Raw genomic sequence first — 19,342 nt, 5'->3', positions numbered from 1 at the left:
ACTTTTTAGTCTAAAAAGGCAAGATCATACAGCGTTTACAAATTTTAATGAAGGAAGCAGACTTATGACTAAGCTGGACTAATAAAGAAAAGGGAGTGCAACGTGGATGCTAAATCAGTGCCAGAAATTAAATAAACAAAGCAATGAAGTGTATTTTACTGAATTTCTTAACATAGTCATTCTTTGCAACATGTACTCTGAAAGTAAAATGAGGATTTGCTATTTTTGCAGGTGAGCCACTGAATGGTAGGACTGCTCCTGGGATTCCTAAAGGATACTGGAGCTTCTCCTGGATAGCTGAGGACAACCTCAGTTTTCCCAGTGACTCAGTTCCTATTTCCGGTAAGTGAGGTTTTGTCAGCCCTCCTCAAACAGACCACAGATCTCTGTTCCCAGTTGTCCTCAACACCTGGCGTCAGCTTTCCCTCAGCACACAGTAAATCTCTGTCTTGTCTGCTCTCTACAAGGCACAAAATTGAGATTTTGTTGAAGATAGACACGTATTTATTCTTGAATTCACACACTCAGACACACGCATCACCTGTAAGGTGTTACATTTCTTACAGGTGAAATTACAGCAGAGATGAAATGAAACAATGCATATAAAAAGATACAGTTCTACATAAGCAGTTTAATTAAGACAGTTCAAAACCTAGAAAAAGCTGGAAAGAGTTGTTTTTTTTATTTGAGATGTGCTAATTTCAGTTGGCTGATACAATATCTTGGTTTGTTTTTTCTAAGTGTGACCTACAGATTCAAATTTTTTGCCAGTTCTTATTGTCTTTCTAACAACTATATCTTATAGCATATATGAGCAAAAGTAAACTTTTTTGTCAAAAGCACACTAGAAATAAGCTAATTCCAGACCCTGGCTGGTTAATCAGTGTGTCTCTAGTAAAAATGTACATGTAGCCAGGTTGTTTTTTGGTATAAAATAAAATGTAAAATTCTCTTCCATATAAATGTAATGGAAGAGAAATGGGACTAAAATATCTAGCATGAGTCTTTGAAGAAGGCTTAATTTTAAATAATCCATCCATAAAATGGCCAAAAAGTGTTTTTATTAATAAGTGAACTCGATGTGTAGAAATCAATTAGAACTTTGAAAAAGTTTGCTCTGAATATAAAACAGCAATGTCAAATAATGAAAATCAATTTCTTTCTCTTTGAATCCTGAAAGCAGCAAGGCGTAAAGAATTACTTTTTTTTTCAGATTTATTTAAAATGACAAAACTGTTGAGACCTTTGAAGCTTTAATAAACATAAAAACAGATGCTGCATGTGAAATGAACTTTAAAAGACAAGTACACAGTCAAGGAGACATAGTCTTATGTACTTACAACTAAGATAGTGTATGCAATAAAACGGATATGCTTACATGGGATATTATAATGCATGGCTTTATCTATTTTTCTTTTTTGTCTTTTGATGTGGAACATGTCTTAAAAAGTCATTAGCAGCATTAAACATTCAATCTTTTCATAGACATCACTAAGCCTTAAAGCTGTGTTAGTAACAGATCTGCAGTCTGTTTAAAAAAAATAGTTTTCACAGGGCAGTTTGGACTTAAGTATACACTTACTGCCTCCATAGAACCTTAGAGGGTAAGTAATAGCCATGTGTTGATAATCACAAGAACTTCACTAACTCGTCATCAGAAAGTGTGGCCACCTGAGATGTTAAAACAATGCACTGCAAAGCAAACAATTTGCACAGGAGTGCACCAGCCAGCAAATTCACGCAAAGATCAAACCATTCTGTTTGGGATCAATTAGCATGTTAATTGTTAAAGTTTATAACAGTACCATAAGAAAAGACTAAACAAGTATGGTTCATTTGGAAGGGTAGAACGCTTCTTTCTAAAAAGAACATGACTGCATGGCTTCATTTTGCATGCTTGCATCAAAACAAATCAGAGATTTTTGGAAAAAAATGTGAGATGAGACCAAAATGGAGAGGTTTGGCATTAATCAACAAAAACACCTCTCAGCAACTGTCAGGCACAGTAGAATCAGGTGTTGTAATAGTGTGCAGAGAGCTGTGCATAAATGCAAACCTACGAACCTCAATGAACTGAAACAACGCTTCTGAAACAACGTGCCAGTTCCTCCGCAATGATGTGAAGTCCTACAGAAAACCATTCTTCAAATTGTTGAGAAGGTTGCTCTACAATCCACTTGATCACAGAGTATACTTTGTGTACTCTATACTAGTTTTAAGGCAAAAACATCTCTTTTCACATCATTGTACTTGCATATGAAGCAGTTTACTGCTTTGCTGCTGGATTGGATATACTCAGAGCTGATAATTTGAAATTAATTTCACAGACACAATTGCAATCACTATTTTGTAACTCCTGACACACATTTTAAAATCATCTCAAATATAATGTCATGTAAATCTGCTTAAGGGCCATAATTGATTAACCATTCCTTTATTTGTACATATTCTGTGTGTGAAAAAGGCTAAGAGGTTTACCCACTCCACTATTCATTCTCAAGGATCCTTCAGGACCCTTGTTAATGACTTTAATTAGTCATGTTTTGTAAACAAGAAGAAATTAAGTGGGTTGATTTTGGCATTATGTTTAAAATTAGCTAATCATAGTTCAAAAGCAAGCTTTTAGTGGGCCAATCAAATCTGAAGAGATGGCAAGAGAGGAAGAAGAAAAGAGTCATTTTCAAGACCATGTCAATGACACTGGCCTCAAAGGTCGGTTTTCTGTGCTGAAGCCATTCTAAATGTAAAATGTTTGAATGAATAAAAACACAGTTTCTTGCAGCTGTTGTCTTAGAGCATCAGTCAAAGCTGATGCTGAGACAGCAAACCCAAAAGTGACTTTGAAAAGTGATCTAAAGATGTCAGAGTTCAGTATTACATCACTTGGTGTGAGCATCTGTGTAACCCTTTAGGCGTTTGTCGTGCATCTTTGTCACATCAACCCATTCGCATCACTCGGAGGTGACGGCTCCAGCAAGATTTTTTTTTGCCCATTTCCAGCCATCCTGGAGGGTTGGAGGTCATCCTGTAAGTGATGATTCAAACTCCCAATAGCACCAAACTGTCACCCAGCTGTTTATGAAACACATCTTTGACAGTGGATCTCTGGGACCATGCTTCAGCTGCTCGTGGCTCTGACAGTCCACAGTGAACCTGACTGAACTGGTGTCAGTTACACAACAGATTGCCATACTGTTTTTGAATCAATCAGCCTGTCATGGACACAGCCAAGTACATTTTTCTGCTATTTCATGCAATGACAGCTCTGACCTATTGTCTCTAGTATGTTAACAAGCCCAGAGAGGGTTTATTTTTATTTTTCTGTATGGTGATTAGTGAAGTGAGTTTGGCTGGAGCAGGAAGGCTTACATCTGGACAGTAAAAGCTTGATGATTACAAATGCTGATGTAGAGTAATGGTGAGCTTCAGTGAAACAAATTAAATGTTGATTGAACAGACAAGAACAAATGTACACTTTTACTAGTACTCGTTATAATGCATTGTATTCTGTCAGTATATAGGCATTCTTTCCTTCCTATTTGTTCTTTGTATTTCATTTCTTGGAGAGATTACATTTTTAAAAGCCAAAAGGAGTCATGACTCTTTGGTTCTTCTGATAAATCTCCAAGGGACTTTTAAAGATTGGCTGGTTTTATATTGTGTAACATAGCATCAGAGGGTGCTGAGAAAAGGTTTGAGAGAGGACAAGTCACAACAACATGGCACGGTGAACTTGGCTGTAGGCTGCAGCGATAGATCTCTGCTCTCCCTACAGCATCTGCTGTCCGCTGGCATTTATTACCTACCACAAAAGCCAAAAGCACAGACCGACTGGACCTACGCCACCATACTCTCCCTCTCTCGCTCTCTCTGCATCGCTGCTTCGATTAGCAGCTTTAGCTGCGAAGATACAGGGCAACTCATCTTCCTTGTTTGAATTTCAGTGCTGGTAAACTGATTTTATTGCCCCACTGTGTCAGTGATGTCAATAACGTCACAGCCCTCAGTCTTGAAGTCTTTCCTGCTTCCCATCAACATTTATGTCCTTCTTTGAAAAATGGCAGCAGGAACTGACCATAGCCATATTCTCTTTTGCTAAAACCTTCCCATATGCCGTCTTTATCACTTTAGACCTGTTCTCTTCATGGAGATGGATTGTCCTGCATCAGCTGTGCCTGCCAGCTGTAACACAGGCATTCAGATGGATGCTAGCCACTTGAGGAGTTGCTGTGCTCCACAATGGAACATCTGCCTCACTCAGCTGGTAGTGCTGTTCTTGTGTAATGAGACACAGCGCTGGAATAAAACACATTTGCAAAGGCAGAGGGTTATAAAGGATAGAACACTGGAGCAGGTGCTTAAATGTGGCTGCCTCTTGGAGTCATATCATTTAGCCTTTCCAACCCCTACTAGTTGGTGCGCTGTTTTATTTCCACAGCTATTTAAAGTGGTGAAGTGCATGGAGTTAGGCTCCTCTGAGCATTCGTTTAGGTGTAGAAGTCATTCAAACAAATTAAAAAAAAAAAAGTTCCTCCAGTGTTCATGCAAGGGATATCTAGATACATTGTAGATTCCAGGATGAGGCAAAACTATAGTTTAGTATCACATTCAAGACCCATTAGAAATTTGTTTTACTGAGGTAATACAAAAATCACATCAAATCTTTAATACCAGCTCTTAGTATCACGTTCCTCACGAGACTAAAACCTCATTAGTCTCACACACATTGTTTTCTGAACACTTTCCTCCCTCTTTTTAAGCCCAGACTCAAAACTCACCTATTCACATTAGCCTATTCCACATAAATTTTTCCATCCTGCTACTTTAATTTATTTTATTTATTTGCTCAATGTTTTATCCTTATTATTTTGTAAATGGTTATGTTTGTTGTTGTTATTGCTTGTGTACAGTGTCCTTGAGTGTTTTGGAAGGCAGTTTCTTAAATAAAATGTATTATTATTATTATTATTATTATTATTAAAGTGGATATTGTGTCTAATAGCTAGGAAGTAGTGAACCTACCAGGATGCTGTTTATATTAGAGCCAGAAAACCATTTAATATTGTGGCTGCACCTTCAGACTCATGAGAGGGAAAAGTGTCCACTTCTCACCTATTGCCTCATCTCCTGAACAAAAGTCACACAAAAACGTGCACAAACATGCTCATTTATTCTCAATATTTTTACAATTACTTTTATGTCATCAGATTAGAAATGTGACCCTCCCATATCCGGATAACTAACAAGAGCCAGCTAAACAACATTGGTTATATGCTAACCTTATGCTAGCTAATGTTATGCATGAGTATTGTAAAAACCATACTTTCCCTGTGGCGAACAGTTTGATATTAAGCTCTGTTTACAAGCTCTGTTTTGTAATTTTAACTTATTTTATGTATTTTATGACTACTGTTCTTTTTATTAATTTTGTTTTTTGTAAGGTGACCTTGGGTTTCTGAAAGGCGCCCTCAAATAAAATGCATTATTATTATTATTATATTGCACAATGGTTAATTAATATGTCACATATGAGCTATGACATCTTTATTTACTCAGCATCAAAGACCAGAAGCAATAAATGCACTTATAAAAACATTTCACTTATGCCAGTGAATAGAAGCTAACAGAGGCTAACAGTAGTTAACAGCGGCAAAAACAGTGCGCTACTGTTAGCTCAGCATATGATGAACAACCTGCCTCAGTATGGCACTGAGCCATATTGGACTCCGTTCACACAGGTTTACAGCCTCTTCCAAATTAAATAAAGGCTGATGGGTTAGGGTTAGGGTCTTCTCACCCAGGATTAATAGCTGAGGTAAAGATAGCAGCCACCATAGCTGGGATTAGGCACTTGAATAGTGAGGGATAATAAAACAGAACTCAGTTCACTGGAATCTACTGACTTTAGTGGTGAAAATTTCAAACACTTTAACTTCAAGTGGGATTGCCAAATTATTTATCCTCGTGGTCTGTGGTGCTGCCTTCTCCAGAATGTTTTAGTGTGATTTATTATTTGATTCATTTATTATGTGATATTAAACTGGTACATAGCTTGTACCAGTGTGTGAATGTGTGTGTGAATGGGTGGATGACTGGATATGTAAAGCGCTTTGGGGTCCTTAGGGACTAGTAAAGCGCTATATAAATACAGGCCATTTACCATTTACCATTTGTGGTAAAAAAAAAAAAAAAACAAAACAAACAAAACAAAAACAAAAAACATTTGAAGCACTACTGTTTTTTTATGTATTAGCTATACTAAAAAAAACAATTTTATGTGGGGAATATTTTTTTTCTAAAAAAAGACACCCACCAACTAAGACAGTATGCTGCTGGTTACATCCACTTAAAGACCGTCACTCTTTATGCAGCCTTTTACCTGACTTGATTTCTAAATGCTTTGTGGCAGAAAGACTTTTCAGCATCTGTTGTGTAGAAACCAGCAAATATGCAAATGGTTACTACGGTATTGTTTTTGGGAGTCAGTGGCAATTGACTTGTTGTGTCTCTGAAGGATGAGTATGTGTAGCTATAAATTGTATTTTACATCTGGCATCTGACCGCAGTCTATGCTTCTGTTGCAGCTTTATTTTTGGTTGGTCATTTGTGGGCTGCTCTAAATAATGGGACCAATTTTAAAATTGGAGTGGATAAAAACAAGGGGTCTGTCATGGGTGGAAATGCAATGACCAAATTAACAGGGTTTGCTGGCGGATGTGCTGCTGTTGTTTACAATTGCTTTGGCTTGCTATTGAATTATGAGAAACTCACAAACTGTTATGATTTTAAAAATCTACTGTAAAGCAAAGGGTTTTTTATGGGTTTGGGTTTTGCTATTTTTTTCTCTATCTGCAGAGAGTTTATTGTGAAGAACCTCTCTTGACCCCCTGCCAGCTTGTCACCTTTGTAGTTTTGAAAAGTGGATGCTATGGATGAAGCAAGGGAATAAGTTCACAAGGAATGGGTTTACTGACATTTGACTTTGATCCCTTCTAATCCGGGATCAGTAACTGTCGCATGCAGTTGAGCGAAGAAATACAGATGAGTTAACCACTTTTACCTTCATATTCCTAGCAAGTCACATCAAAAATGTTACTGTTAAAAAAAGAACTTTGAAAAATACTCATTTGTTTTGGGACCAGCACTTGTCGTTTTCAAGTCAGATTAGGAAATAGAAAAAAAATAAACAATATGGGTTACAGATTTTTAATTTATTTCTAGTCCCTGTTGCACCTTCTGTTTGTCAAAAATCACTTGCCACACATCCATTCATATGTATATATTTTACAAAAGGCTCCTGCTTGCTTGATAGGAAATTAATTTGCTTCAAATGCAAATGCCATTAAACAGTCAAATGGATACATAAATAAGCTCAGCCGGACAGAATCTCATTGTAATCAGGAAATAAACATATCCATCATGTCAATTAAAGGGTTTCATGGGGAGATTTGTCAGCACAGTTACAGCTCTCTAGCCACAAAGAGACATCCATTGTTAGATGTAATTTGCTTGATGTCTGCACTTCTGTGCAAATACAGCATCTCATATTTTTTCCCAGTATTTGATCAAATAGCGCTGCGCTGCTGGGAATTCAGTAGTTAATCTGTATAGAAAATTAAGAAGGCCGGAGTTGGCTCTCATCTCTCTGACCTTGAGCTGTGTACCACAAAGCATCACTGAATCCATGCTTTGTTTGATAAGTAAGGTCAGGGTCATAATTTTGTGACAGGCTCATTAAGCAGTCACACAACATTGTTAACAGATTCAGTACCGCTGGCAACTCTGGGAATGCTCTGCTTGATTACCAGTAGCCCTAAGATTCACTCTTGTCTGTTTAGATTTTTTTTTTAATTAATTAAATATCTTTAGTACATTCAAGCACACACATATTAAATTCATTAGGATCAATTTCTGGCCTTGTTTACAAGGATCTCCTAACTTTGATTAAACTAAATTATATATGTATGGGATTTTATAACCAGCTTGCATAATTTGCTCTGATAACCTCAACTTCCTTTACAGGGTAAATAAATTACAGGAAGTGATATTGATTCTTTTGACACTGTCAAGCCATCATTGCGTAAAAGATTTAACTTTCTCATAGGTAAATTTACAATGGGTAACTAGTGACTTACTAGAGTCATTCATCAGCATCTCATTTTTTTACACCTATCATTCAAAGGTGCAAGTTCATTTATTCAATGATTAAACAGGAGGAAAAAAAAATTGACTCCCCTTTGTACTGTGTAAAACTGAAACCACTGTTCCAGGTTAATAACATTTTAATGCAAATGTCTTGTGTGTATTTAGAAGCTATTTAAAATTAATCATCAGTTGACTAATCAACAGATCATGTTTTCAAGTCTGCATGGTGATTGACATTTTAAAGGCAAATTAGTTTGCTGAGTGTGGTTAACGTTGGCAGTGCTACCAAAAAGCATGTGGAAAAAAGTTTGGGCCACACCTCATAATTGTAAAATAAAATAAAAGTGTATAAAATCTAGCACCGAGCCATGCAGTCTGCCTTCACAAATATTTGTAAAAGAGTGACCTGTTCTAAAAAGCATGATTTGTGCAATTTCTTTTATACTTGAAATACTCCACGATAAAATGTGATATCATTGCAAAGTGAACATGTTTATGAACCATAGCAATTCAGCCATGAAGTGGCAGACCAAGGCCATGTCCACACTAATATGTTTTTGTTTGAAAGCGCGTCTTTTTCTCTTCGTTTTGGCCTTCTGTCCACAAAGAGACGCCGTTTTTGGTCAAGGAAAACGCAGCGTTCTGAAAACGCTCTACAAAGCGGATACATTTGACAATGCCGTTTTCGCATTGCAGTGTGGACAGTGAACCCGGAGCCTTTTTGAAAACGATGACACATTTTAGTCATGTGATGCAGTCATGTGACCAATTAAACTAAGATAGCGGAGGGCATTATACAGCAGTTGTTTTGTTTGCTCTCAATCTATCAATGATTAATATCAGTTTGTACATGCTCCAGATAACTTTTCTTCAATTTCTTTAATTCTCACTCGCTTTTGCAACTTTGTACTTGTGTGTTACTCGCAGCAACAACTCCACCTCATTGTTAGTCCATTTAAAAAACTCGGTGCTTTTCCTCTACATTTTGCTGCGATGTTTCAAAGAGACGGAAAGTAAATAAATGGCAGACAGAAATGAGGTAGTTTGAATCGTCTTGCGTCTCAGCATGCGCAGTAAGCGTTTTCGGCCGTTTCAATTTGGATGCACAACTCTGTGAAAACGGCTGAAAATGAAAACACCGTTTTCAAATTTATCCGGCTAGTGGTGATGTGGCCCAAGTAAAGTTACAGAGCAGGGTCACCAAATGCTGAGACATCTAATGTAAAAGTCACCAATGCTCTGTTGACTCAGTAACCACAGTACAGGGAGTTCCTTCTCTGAGATTAATATCAGCACAAAAACTGTAAGCTGGGAGCTTCATGGGATGGATTTCTATGGCTTTAGGTGTGAGTTATAGGTGCCCCAGTAATTTGGTGCATATAGCATACGTCAATTACTACACTAACATGTAGCTGTCATTTGTCTTAATTTGAATCTTGCTTGGACAAATTCATTTTCCAACAGGAAGGGAGAGCAGTAATTTCCTAGACAACAGCAGGACTGCTTTGTTTATTTGCAAAATGTGAATATTATACACCACAAAAAAATCAACTGCAGGCTAGTGAGGATAGCAACAAATCCTCACTGCACTTACAATAGATTTTTATGCATTAAACACACAAGTTTCCACAAACTAATTGCAGCGTGCTACGTCCCCCCCCCTTTTTTTTTTTTTTTTTTGCATGGCAGTCGGTGGTTTCAAAGATTTCAAGGTTATCAAGGTAGTTTGGTTCTGCCTTTGAATGAACTTGATAATCTTTCTTAAAAAGAAGTGGGATGCAAGAAGCACTAATTGGTCATTTAGGCATCACAGATTTACGGTCTTTAAACATTCTCTGTAGATTTACATCTTTAAAGCCCATGATGCTTTATCGCTTCACGCTGTTGTATCCAAAGCATCCCCCATAATCTCGGGGGTATTGCTATTCATAGATTGTCTTTAATTATCAACAAAGCCTGTTTGTTCCTGAGCCCTTCCTGACCTTCAAAACACAAGGTTTGAGTAACCAAGAACAAAAAAGACAATAATATTGTGATTGTGACTGGGATACATGACCGATTTAATTACATTCAGTTAAGTTGAACTTAATGGAGTGTAGATCAGAGAGAATAGAAATTAAACCTTTTGAAATGGAATAACTGTGGTGGCACATGGGAGCTGTTTTGATTGAACTTCCATTCTACTTCAAAACAACCTGAACTATTGGATTACTTAATCATGCCATAAAGCACTATGGGTATTTTCACTGAGTCACTACATATGACAGCTAGAATGAATTCATTCTTTAATTGTTCCATAACAAATATTTGTAAATGCTTTACAGATTCCTTGATCACACTGAATAATCACTTATAAAGATGGTTAATTCTGTTTGTTTTAAGCACTTATAGATGCGCAAGATGACTTTTATTGAAAATGGGCTCCAAAATTTAATTTTTTTTATTTTTGCCTGTCACGTTTGGTTCTTTAGCTTTCAGAATTATTGTCCGAGGGCCAAGAAAGATGCCCAACGGATTTACTTTACCAAGTGGATCATCACAGCCTTGCCATATTGGGCCATTTGTTATTATTATTATTTATTTATTTTTATATTTTAAGGATAGCGAGCCTTTATGATGCATCCACTCTTCTACCACGTTTTCTGTGATCTTCAGAAATAGAGATACATTTCACCTGAGTTATTTAAAACCTGTGCCTCTTTGAAGTCATGACTGAGAAGCTGTTATTTTCCTTTTTCTTTTTTTCCCAAAATGGAAATACTGATTAAGCACATAAATTCTTGAGATAAATTCTGAGATATTACTGTTTAATATTGAACACCTGATTCAAATTCAGTCCGCACTTCTAGCAATTATGCTGTGCTCTGGGACAAATCAAGTATTAAAATGAACTTTTTAACACAAAGATTTTTCCTCACAAATCTGCTCCTAAGTAACAATAGATATTGTTCTCTGGGAGAAAGGAGGAGAAGGGATTTTGTGAATGATGCTTAGCTTTTCTATAAATAGCTCTTGTTTTATAATAACCTTTGCCGTAACTTCAAATAGTTACGGGCGGGTTGGTTGGTTAAACCAAAGAATGAGTGAACCATTAAAGCCACGTCCACAGTGATTTGGCAAGTCATCGGTTCTTAATCACTTTGCTCATGCAGGAGGTGGGCGGAATTGGATGACAGGTCCAGATCTTGCTCACCACAGGTGAATCAAATCTTTCATCCCCAATTGGCAGCACACGCTGCTTGGCTTGTCAATGTGCCAAGCGTATTTCTGCATCCATCCATCCATCCATCCATCCATTTCTGCATACATGAATATTAGTATGATATCCAATGGTCAAAAGATATGAGCAGACAGCTCTGAAACTTTGAGTGTTCAAAATGTTTTCCTGAAAAGGTTTTTCTATTTTATTTTGATTTTTATATATATTTTATGTAAGCCTGAATATATTTCAATATTTTTCATCAGAACATACTGCAGTTTCATAGTACATTTCCAATGTACAATCCAGTATTTATAAACAGTATTTATAAAATAGCTACAGACACCATTATTAATAGTATTATGACCTATATTTCAATTCACAAAAATAGGCAATATGAGTTCTTCAAGTTGTGTGTGTCCACATTGATTGGGTTGTACTCAAAATATGACACAAAAACACATTTTTATACACTATTTTCTTTTGACTCCTTACGCCTTATGAGCTTAAAATAAGAATTAAAGGGACTGCTCAACCAAAATAAGTGAGGACTTTAAAAAAAATGCAATTTTTTTAAAAAAAGTTTGCATTTCAGTTATACCCACAATCATTAAGTGTCCCTATTGGTTTAATTCTGTGCATTACTGAGTCATACTGCATAGCAGATGATATGTTTAATATATTGCATGAAGCATGAACTTACAGAAGGATGACTGTTATATAAATAGACTGCGATTTACTGTCTGTTGCCACAGTACGCTTATTTGAGAGAATGTAGTTATGGACCAGCTAAAAAGAAAGCTCACTTTTAAAATTCTAATGATTTACCCTTATTTGCCATTCAGATAATCCATAATCCAAAAGTGGACTTGGTGTTCTATTCAGTATGAATGTTTTTGCAAATGTTTGTCCCCAGAATCAGGACAGAGTTAGGAAAAAAGGCTTTTGCATATGCTGCCAGTTTTCCTGGAATAATTTCCAAAAGGCCCTGAAATGTTCTGAACTAGTTATTATGAGAGTGTTTTAGTCCCTCTCGAAAAAGAGGAGCTGCCTTTGCAGCTATGAGTAGTGTTTCGTTTTGTGTATGGTATTGTTATTTCTTTTATCAGTGCTCTTAGATGTGTGCAACTAGTGGTCCAAATATACATAAAGGTAAAAGGTTACACTGTGTAAATGTCCCATCTTCTTTTGGCCCAGTGGCAGCAGTCACATGCTGAAAGTAATGCGCTGCTCTTGTACTTTCTGAACCTCACCTTTGTCACACTGGCATTTGCAGATTTGTATATTCTGATAATCATTTTGTTAAACTCTAGAGAATGGCCCAATCACTGAATTTTAAGTTTGGATCCATGTGAGTCAGAACAACAGTGCTGATCAGTGTGAAGCCCGGTACTACTGATCACATTGCATCACTCCACTCTAGCACTGAGACATTTATTGAAGAAAAGGAAATTAGTTTTCACTACAACCTTGAAGTTATCCGTTTCTCCACATCTCATCAGGCCTTAAGGTCGCTAGAGGTAGTGAGGTACAAAAATCAAAGTTTTGTGGGGGTTTTTGCCAAATTATACATTTTAGGTATGGGAGCAGTTACCCTTTCTGGCATTAAGTGGTTGGGAAGGACTGCTGCCACGATTTCTCTACAGGCAACTGCCCTTTTAATTGACAGCATTGACCAGCCTAATGCAGCCACCTCAGCTTACCTAATGAATTGATATCAGTTCATTAGGTAAAACTCCTTTTAGGTCCTCAGTCTAAGATTTCAAGGCTTTTATAACTTCCAATTGTGTTCTGAATGTTAGGATTGTAGATTAAAACATGTAAAGAGTGAGATATGAAGAGATATACAAGTAGACTCGCATTGGATATTGAACAAAATGTAAATGTTGGCACCAACCTCTTCATTCTGTATGGTTTTCATTATCAAGGTCCAAAATCATTCCACTTTGGTAACATTTTCTCATATCTGCATCATATCTCATGATATTTCTTCTATAACTACATTTAATAAGGGAGGTGTTGTTTTCTCGGATATCTCAGTTATAAAAGTGGTTTCCCAACATTTTTCTTCTCGTTTAAATAGAAATAATAACACTGTCACACCTAGGTCGACTTGTCCAAGAGGAGGAATATTAAGAGAATTTCAAAGCCACCACAATTTAACATAGACAATTTTCTCATAGCTAATATCTGTTTGTGCATTTGTTTCTGCTGTTTGAGTTTTTCATCCTGCTATCTTCAGACAGGTGGCTGAAAGAAGCACAGTTCACACACTGTTTAGTTGTGCTTTATAGCTTTATAGCCTAGCCTAGTCAGTTTTCTCATTGTAAATTACATAAACAGCATTAGGTCCATGTAGAGGCATGCCTTTGCTATTCAGGTGTGCCACGGAGTGCCACATTCATTTTTTGTATTAAAGTGATGTCCACAAAGTAAATGATCCAGCCATCTATGCATCCATCCACCTACTAGCTTAACCCACTATCCAGGGTCACAAAGGGTGGGTCATTCAAGGTGAATCATGACCACTGAAGGCAACTATTCACTTTCACCCCTACAGCCTATTTCAATTCAGGATTTAACCTAACTTGCCTATCTTTGGACTGTGACAAGAAACCGGAGCATCTGGAAAAACACAGAAAATGCCTCAGGCAGTTACAACAAATTCACTGCATACACATAACATATTTAGACCTTACAGTATAAACATTCATGTGAGAAGAGAGCTTTCACAGGACTCTATGAACCCTAGTGGAAAAAAGCACACCATTACTGATTAATAGGAATTCAGATAAGTAGTAGCCAGGCACATTTGACTAGCAGAAATTTTTAGCTGTTTGCTGGTCTAGAGCATTCAGGGGTGTAATAACACAATGTCAGAGTCTTCTCAGCAGCATATGTCCCAGAACATTCGATCCAAGGTCAGAGGTTGGCTGTGCAATGCAGAAATCCTTGGCTCAGGTTTCAGGTAGCATTGAACAAGAAGGCAGCAAGGTTTATGGAGTTGTCTAAAAGAATTCAGGAACATTGCCCTTTGGACAAGACGAAACCGATCTTATTTATTTATTTTCAGGAACGAGACCTGGGAACTTTGCGGTTATTGAGTTGAATATGAACTCCTCTATATACCAAAGGGTTTGAGAATCAAATGTGAGGCCATTTGTCCGACAGCTATAGCTTGGTTGAAATTGGGTCTTGCCACAGGGCAATGATCCCAAACACAGCAGCAAATCTACAACAGAACGGATAGAAAAGAAGAGAAAAAAAATCAAAGTGTTGCAATTATCCAGTCAAACTACAGACCTTAACCCGAACAAAATGCTGTGGCAGGACCTTTAGAGAGCTGTGCATAAATGAATGCCAGCAAACCTCAGTGAACAGAAGTGGACACAATTCCTCTCGAACAATGTGCAAGTCTCAGAAAAATGATTACTGCAAGTTATTACTGCTTCTATAAGCTGCTTAAACATGAGATGTACTTCATGTTTCACAGGGCTGCATAGAGTCCTGTGGAAACTCTTTTTCACATGACTGTGGAAGAAAATGAGCAGATCAGTCATTTTAATCATTGTTGATTATTTGTACAAATAATGGATAGAATGGCACCAGAAATAATTCTGCTTTATTGTTTTGTCATGGTTTGGAGAAAAAAAACAGATGTCATTGAAATGTATTTTTGTTGGTAAGGTATTTATGATCTTGACCACAGAAAAACATCAGCATTGTTAAAAGTCGTTGCTGAAAGTCAAACTGTGTGTTGAGTACTGCACTAGCCACTCAACCACCATTAACAGTTTCTGTACTGTGTCGAGCATTTTGACTTTCTATTGTGTAGTTTCACTCTGTTGTTGAAGTATTTTTTCTGCCATTTGGATTTTTTTAACCTTCCCTTTACATCCAGAGTCATATATACAGTCAGTATTTCACATCACTTATCACAGTCATATAACGCTGTATAAAACCAAATGAAAATGTGTTTACAGAGAAGCTCGGAAAAGCTATTCAGCATTGTTTCCAGGTTGTGGATTGTCAGCAGTTTTAAAATGCTCTCCACTGAGCATGACTGGCTGGCTTACAAAGACTGAGTATGCTTGTTGGGTTTTCATTAAAGAAAAGGCCACCACCAACCTACCTGATGCAGATGCAGAAACGTTAGAAGTGCTTTAGTTTCATTTGTATATGTATAACTAAAAGAACAAATACAGCTGTTCTGTGTGACACAGACTCTGTTAGGCTTGGACAGAAAGTAGCAGTGATGCTAACACCGAGGCTTTGCTGTGAAAGAGGTGGAATCTAAGTTTTATTAGCTGAACAAAAATGCTTAAAGAGAAAAGGTAAATGTTGTTGCTCTAGGGTCAATGTGTAGTATACCTTATATCTGACAGACAGGCATAAAATGGGAAAGTTTCCAACATATCAGCACAGTAAGGCTACAAAAAGTACAATAACTTTGGAAAAGTAAGTGTTTTCACTTGTGCCAGTCTTCATTGTAGGCGTGTAACTGCATCTCTGAACAACCTTGTAGTTACAGCCGCTGAAGTGACCTCAGCATGACATCATCATGCTCAGTTCAGTCAGTTTGCAAATGGAAAAAAATAGCCCAAAGCAAAATATAAAATTGCAATCATGACAATGTTACAAAAATATAGAAGTTAAAAGGGATTGTGTCATTTGTATTCGACTGCATTTTTTCTTTAACAAGTCAAGTATTTTAATTTTTATTTAGTGTTTTTTCTATTTTATTTTATTATTTTTTGTGCAGCTTTTTACTGATAGAGTGGATAAAAAATACCAGTCTTGGATTTGCTCCAGACCTCAAAATTGTAAAGTGTTACTAGTGTTACTAGTGTTCAACTAGTGTTGACACAGTAGATGACCTCCTATAGAGCATCTTGGTTCAATCCCTGGCTGCTCCAGTTTGCATGCCAAAGTACCCTTGGGCAAGATACAGAACGTCGAGTTGCTCTTGACGTGTTCTTCAGAGTGTGGCTGTTAGATAGAAAGCACTTAGGCATAGAAATAAGTGCATGTGTGAATGAGGCTTGTAGTATAAAGCGCTTTGAGTCCTCAAGGAGAATAGAAAAGTGTCGTAGAAGAACTAGTCCATTTGATGCATGTGAGTTCCATACTGTTTCAGATTTTATGGTATAAGTAATCACTTGATTGCTGGATTGAGTGTCAAAGATCACATGACTTTTAGTGTAAAAAAGAAAGAAAAGGAGTGCAGGGATTTATGCATATTTCACCCCTGGCAGGCAAAGCTGATGACCAATTAAAATATATATTTGGTAGAAATTGACCATGAACTCTTTGCTCCTTTCTTGACTTTTTTTAAAGCTCCCCTTAATAAAAAATGACTTTCTAAAACATTCTAAGACAACAGCTCTGAATCCATATCAAATAAATCTATGTACTGTGTTACAGAGTACTTTCTAATGAAGCTGAAATAAAGCCAAATTGCATAATGCCGCTTTCAATCACGAATTGTAGCAAGTCAATTTAGCATGCAGTCTGCACTCAGTGACATGACACATTCCAAGGTAACTCGAGCTGGTGTTACGTGAACATTTGTGCAGAATTCATGTTGTAAACAACGCAGCCAAACTACTATTTTGACAGAAGAGCACAGAATATGGTTTTAACTTGATTTTGAATGTCAGAAGCAAGTGGAGACTTCACAAAAACCTTCTGCTGAAGTACTGCCACTTTGTAGTGAAAGGTTGTATTTTTTTTTTATTATATTACCAAAATTACCTTTTAAAGGCTGAAACTAATATTTTTAACTTAAACCACAAATGCTCTAACCTGCTGTAGGACTCGGGCACTAAAAGTACACTGTTAACAAACGTATTTTGTCATTTAGTCAGTTAATTTAGATAGTTCACTACACATGACAGAGCCCCTGCTCTCTGCTCACTCCTCATTTATTTTTTTGCCTTTTTCTCATTGTTATGGAAATGAAGATGACACCAGGTTTGCCCTTGTGCAGAAATAATTTTTCAAGAGATGCAGATGTATGCTATGAAATTGAGATAAATGCATTATGAAATATTACCTGATGTCAAGAAGAACAAGTGAGTATATGTTACAGCAGGCATGGACATATATCATATATCTTCCTCTACGTCTGCACTCCAGATAAGGAAACAGTATGTTTTTTGTGTTGTCAACAAGCAAAAGGCTCTCCTTAAGCCTTCTTGTAGAGCCAAAACAAACAGCACCAGAAACATGACAGCTCATTATGATCCAGGTTCTAACAGGATTGACCTTTTCCAGACCTCCCCAAAATGGTAGAACCTCACCAAATAAGTGGGTTACCTCCAAAAATCCATTACAGCCACTGTCCTTCTCATCGCCCACAAGCTCCCTAAATGAAGCCATTTTCTTAGCACACCTTGTCAGCTACCCGAGGTGTTTGGGTTTTTTTTTGTTTAGGTTTTTTTTGCAATTCTCTGCACCATAGTTTTTCTCTTCTCTTTCTATTTGTTTTGGTAAAAAAGCTCTAGATGTCTTAAACAAGCACAAGATATTCTGAGGATTGATGTGATTGTTATAAAAATTTATGAATTTCATGTACTGACTGACTCAATCTTCCACTCTTATGTTTTTGTGTTTTTTTTTAAAGCAAATATGGTAGAAACGTGTAGGAATAATAATAAATAAATAAAAACCAACATCAAAAACGGTTATGCAACACTTTGCCTCCCATCTCCCAGTACTGTGTATGAAAAGTCATCTGAATGTGACCAAGTCCTCTGAAAAAGCGATTTTCGAAACCACGGGGATGAGCCCGCATGTGGTCTGTCCACAGGCAGTGAAGGACAGATAGAGACAGAGGAAAGATGAGTGGGAGAGGAGCTGACCCTTAATATTCTATGTGAGTAATTTCTTTAAGAAGACTTCTGTGATATTACAACAATAGCATCTTAAGTACTACTACACTCAACTCTATGCCAGACAAAGGCTATTTACACCAAAAGAGAGGCTGTCATTGAGGATTTTACTTTTTGGTTTGAAAAAAATAAATAAAGATTTGCTCATTTATTACAAAAAAATCTCTATCTTACCTAGAAACCTTAAACCTTAACAAAACTGGTTTAAAAATGGTTTTACAGGGAGATGGGTGAGGGTTAGAGGCTATGCACGAGTTACTGTAAAGCAGCAGCACCGTGGTTTTAAGAACTGTGCATATTTTAAATCACAAAAGGACAAATATAGGAGGAGCGAGGAACATTCTGTTTATTTCATTGAAGGGTTTTTTTTCCCCTGGCGGTTTGTGTAATTAAATGTTCCATTTGCTTATCGGACTAAATAAGGTGTTTTGATGTGTTTTATATTCCAAACCACTCATTATTTGAGCACTCACACAAATATTTTTGCTGGGTCCATCAGTTTCCTTTCCTTGAGAGTTTAGATTAATAACATTACATTAGAGCGAGCATCAAGATTCGCCATTAACATGAATGTTTTCATATCTATTTTGTAGATATTAACAATGACACAGGTTACTAGGGCCAATATGTTAATGTGAGTGTCTCTTATTTCAGCAGATCGCCAGTGCTCTGGCCATAGCAAAGCATGTGACCAGCACTTGGAGGCTATCCCAGAGTTTACGTGGAGTATTGTGGCTGCAGGGGACCTGCGTGACGAGAGAAATGAGAAAAGTGTTAAGAAGTCAGGAAGTCCCCAGGGTTGGGAGGAAGGTAAGAACGAAGGTATCACCTTCCCCCGTTGCAGGGGAATTTCATTTTTCAACAAACTTTATCTAGCTGTCTACTTTTGGCTCATGTTTAACATCATAAACTACATGTAATTATCCACCTTTAATTATGGGTTTTGTTTGTTATGAATGACATGTATCCTTAGATTTTTACTGGAATCTTCCTTTAAACGGGTACCTAAACGATCTCACTTTGAATCTTATATTTTAAACCCAACAAATAAGTGGTGCAAAAAGCAGAGTACACTTCACTGAGCCTGTATTCAGCGACATCTTGT

The 19,342-nt window shown here is 37.0% G+C and overlaps 1 protein-coding gene across 5 annotated transcripts in view; it reads left to right on the top strand.

Moving 5' to 3' along the window:
• The window catches only part of alk (ALK receptor tyrosine kinase), a 489,366-nt gene that overhangs the window by 224,020 nt on the left and 246,004 nt on the right, over positions 1-19,342 (top strand). For 3 of the 5 annotated variants that reach the window (XM_080293835.1, XM_026152849.2, XM_026152845.2), the window contains 2 exons: positions 232-342; positions 18,892-19,059. Coding sequence is in view for 3 of the 5 variants with exons in the window: in XM_026152845.2 (XP_026008630.2) it covers positions 232-342; positions 18,892-19,059 (279 nt within the window). In the remaining 2 variants the exon portion in view is untranslated. The remainder of the gene's footprint in view (positions 1-231; positions 343-18,891; positions 19,060-19,342) is intronic. The other 2 variants (XM_026152846.2, XM_026152847.2) reach the window with 2 other exon arrangements.

This window comes from Astatotilapia calliptera, chromosome 19 (assembly GCF_964374335.1).
Source record: "Astatotilapia calliptera chromosome 19, fAstCal68.1, whole genome shotgun sequence".
NCBI classification, from domain to species: Eukaryota; Metazoa; Chordata; class Actinopteri; order Cichliformes; family Cichlidae; genus Astatotilapia; species Astatotilapia calliptera.
This window is presented reverse-complemented; position numbering and strand designations above follow the sequence as displayed.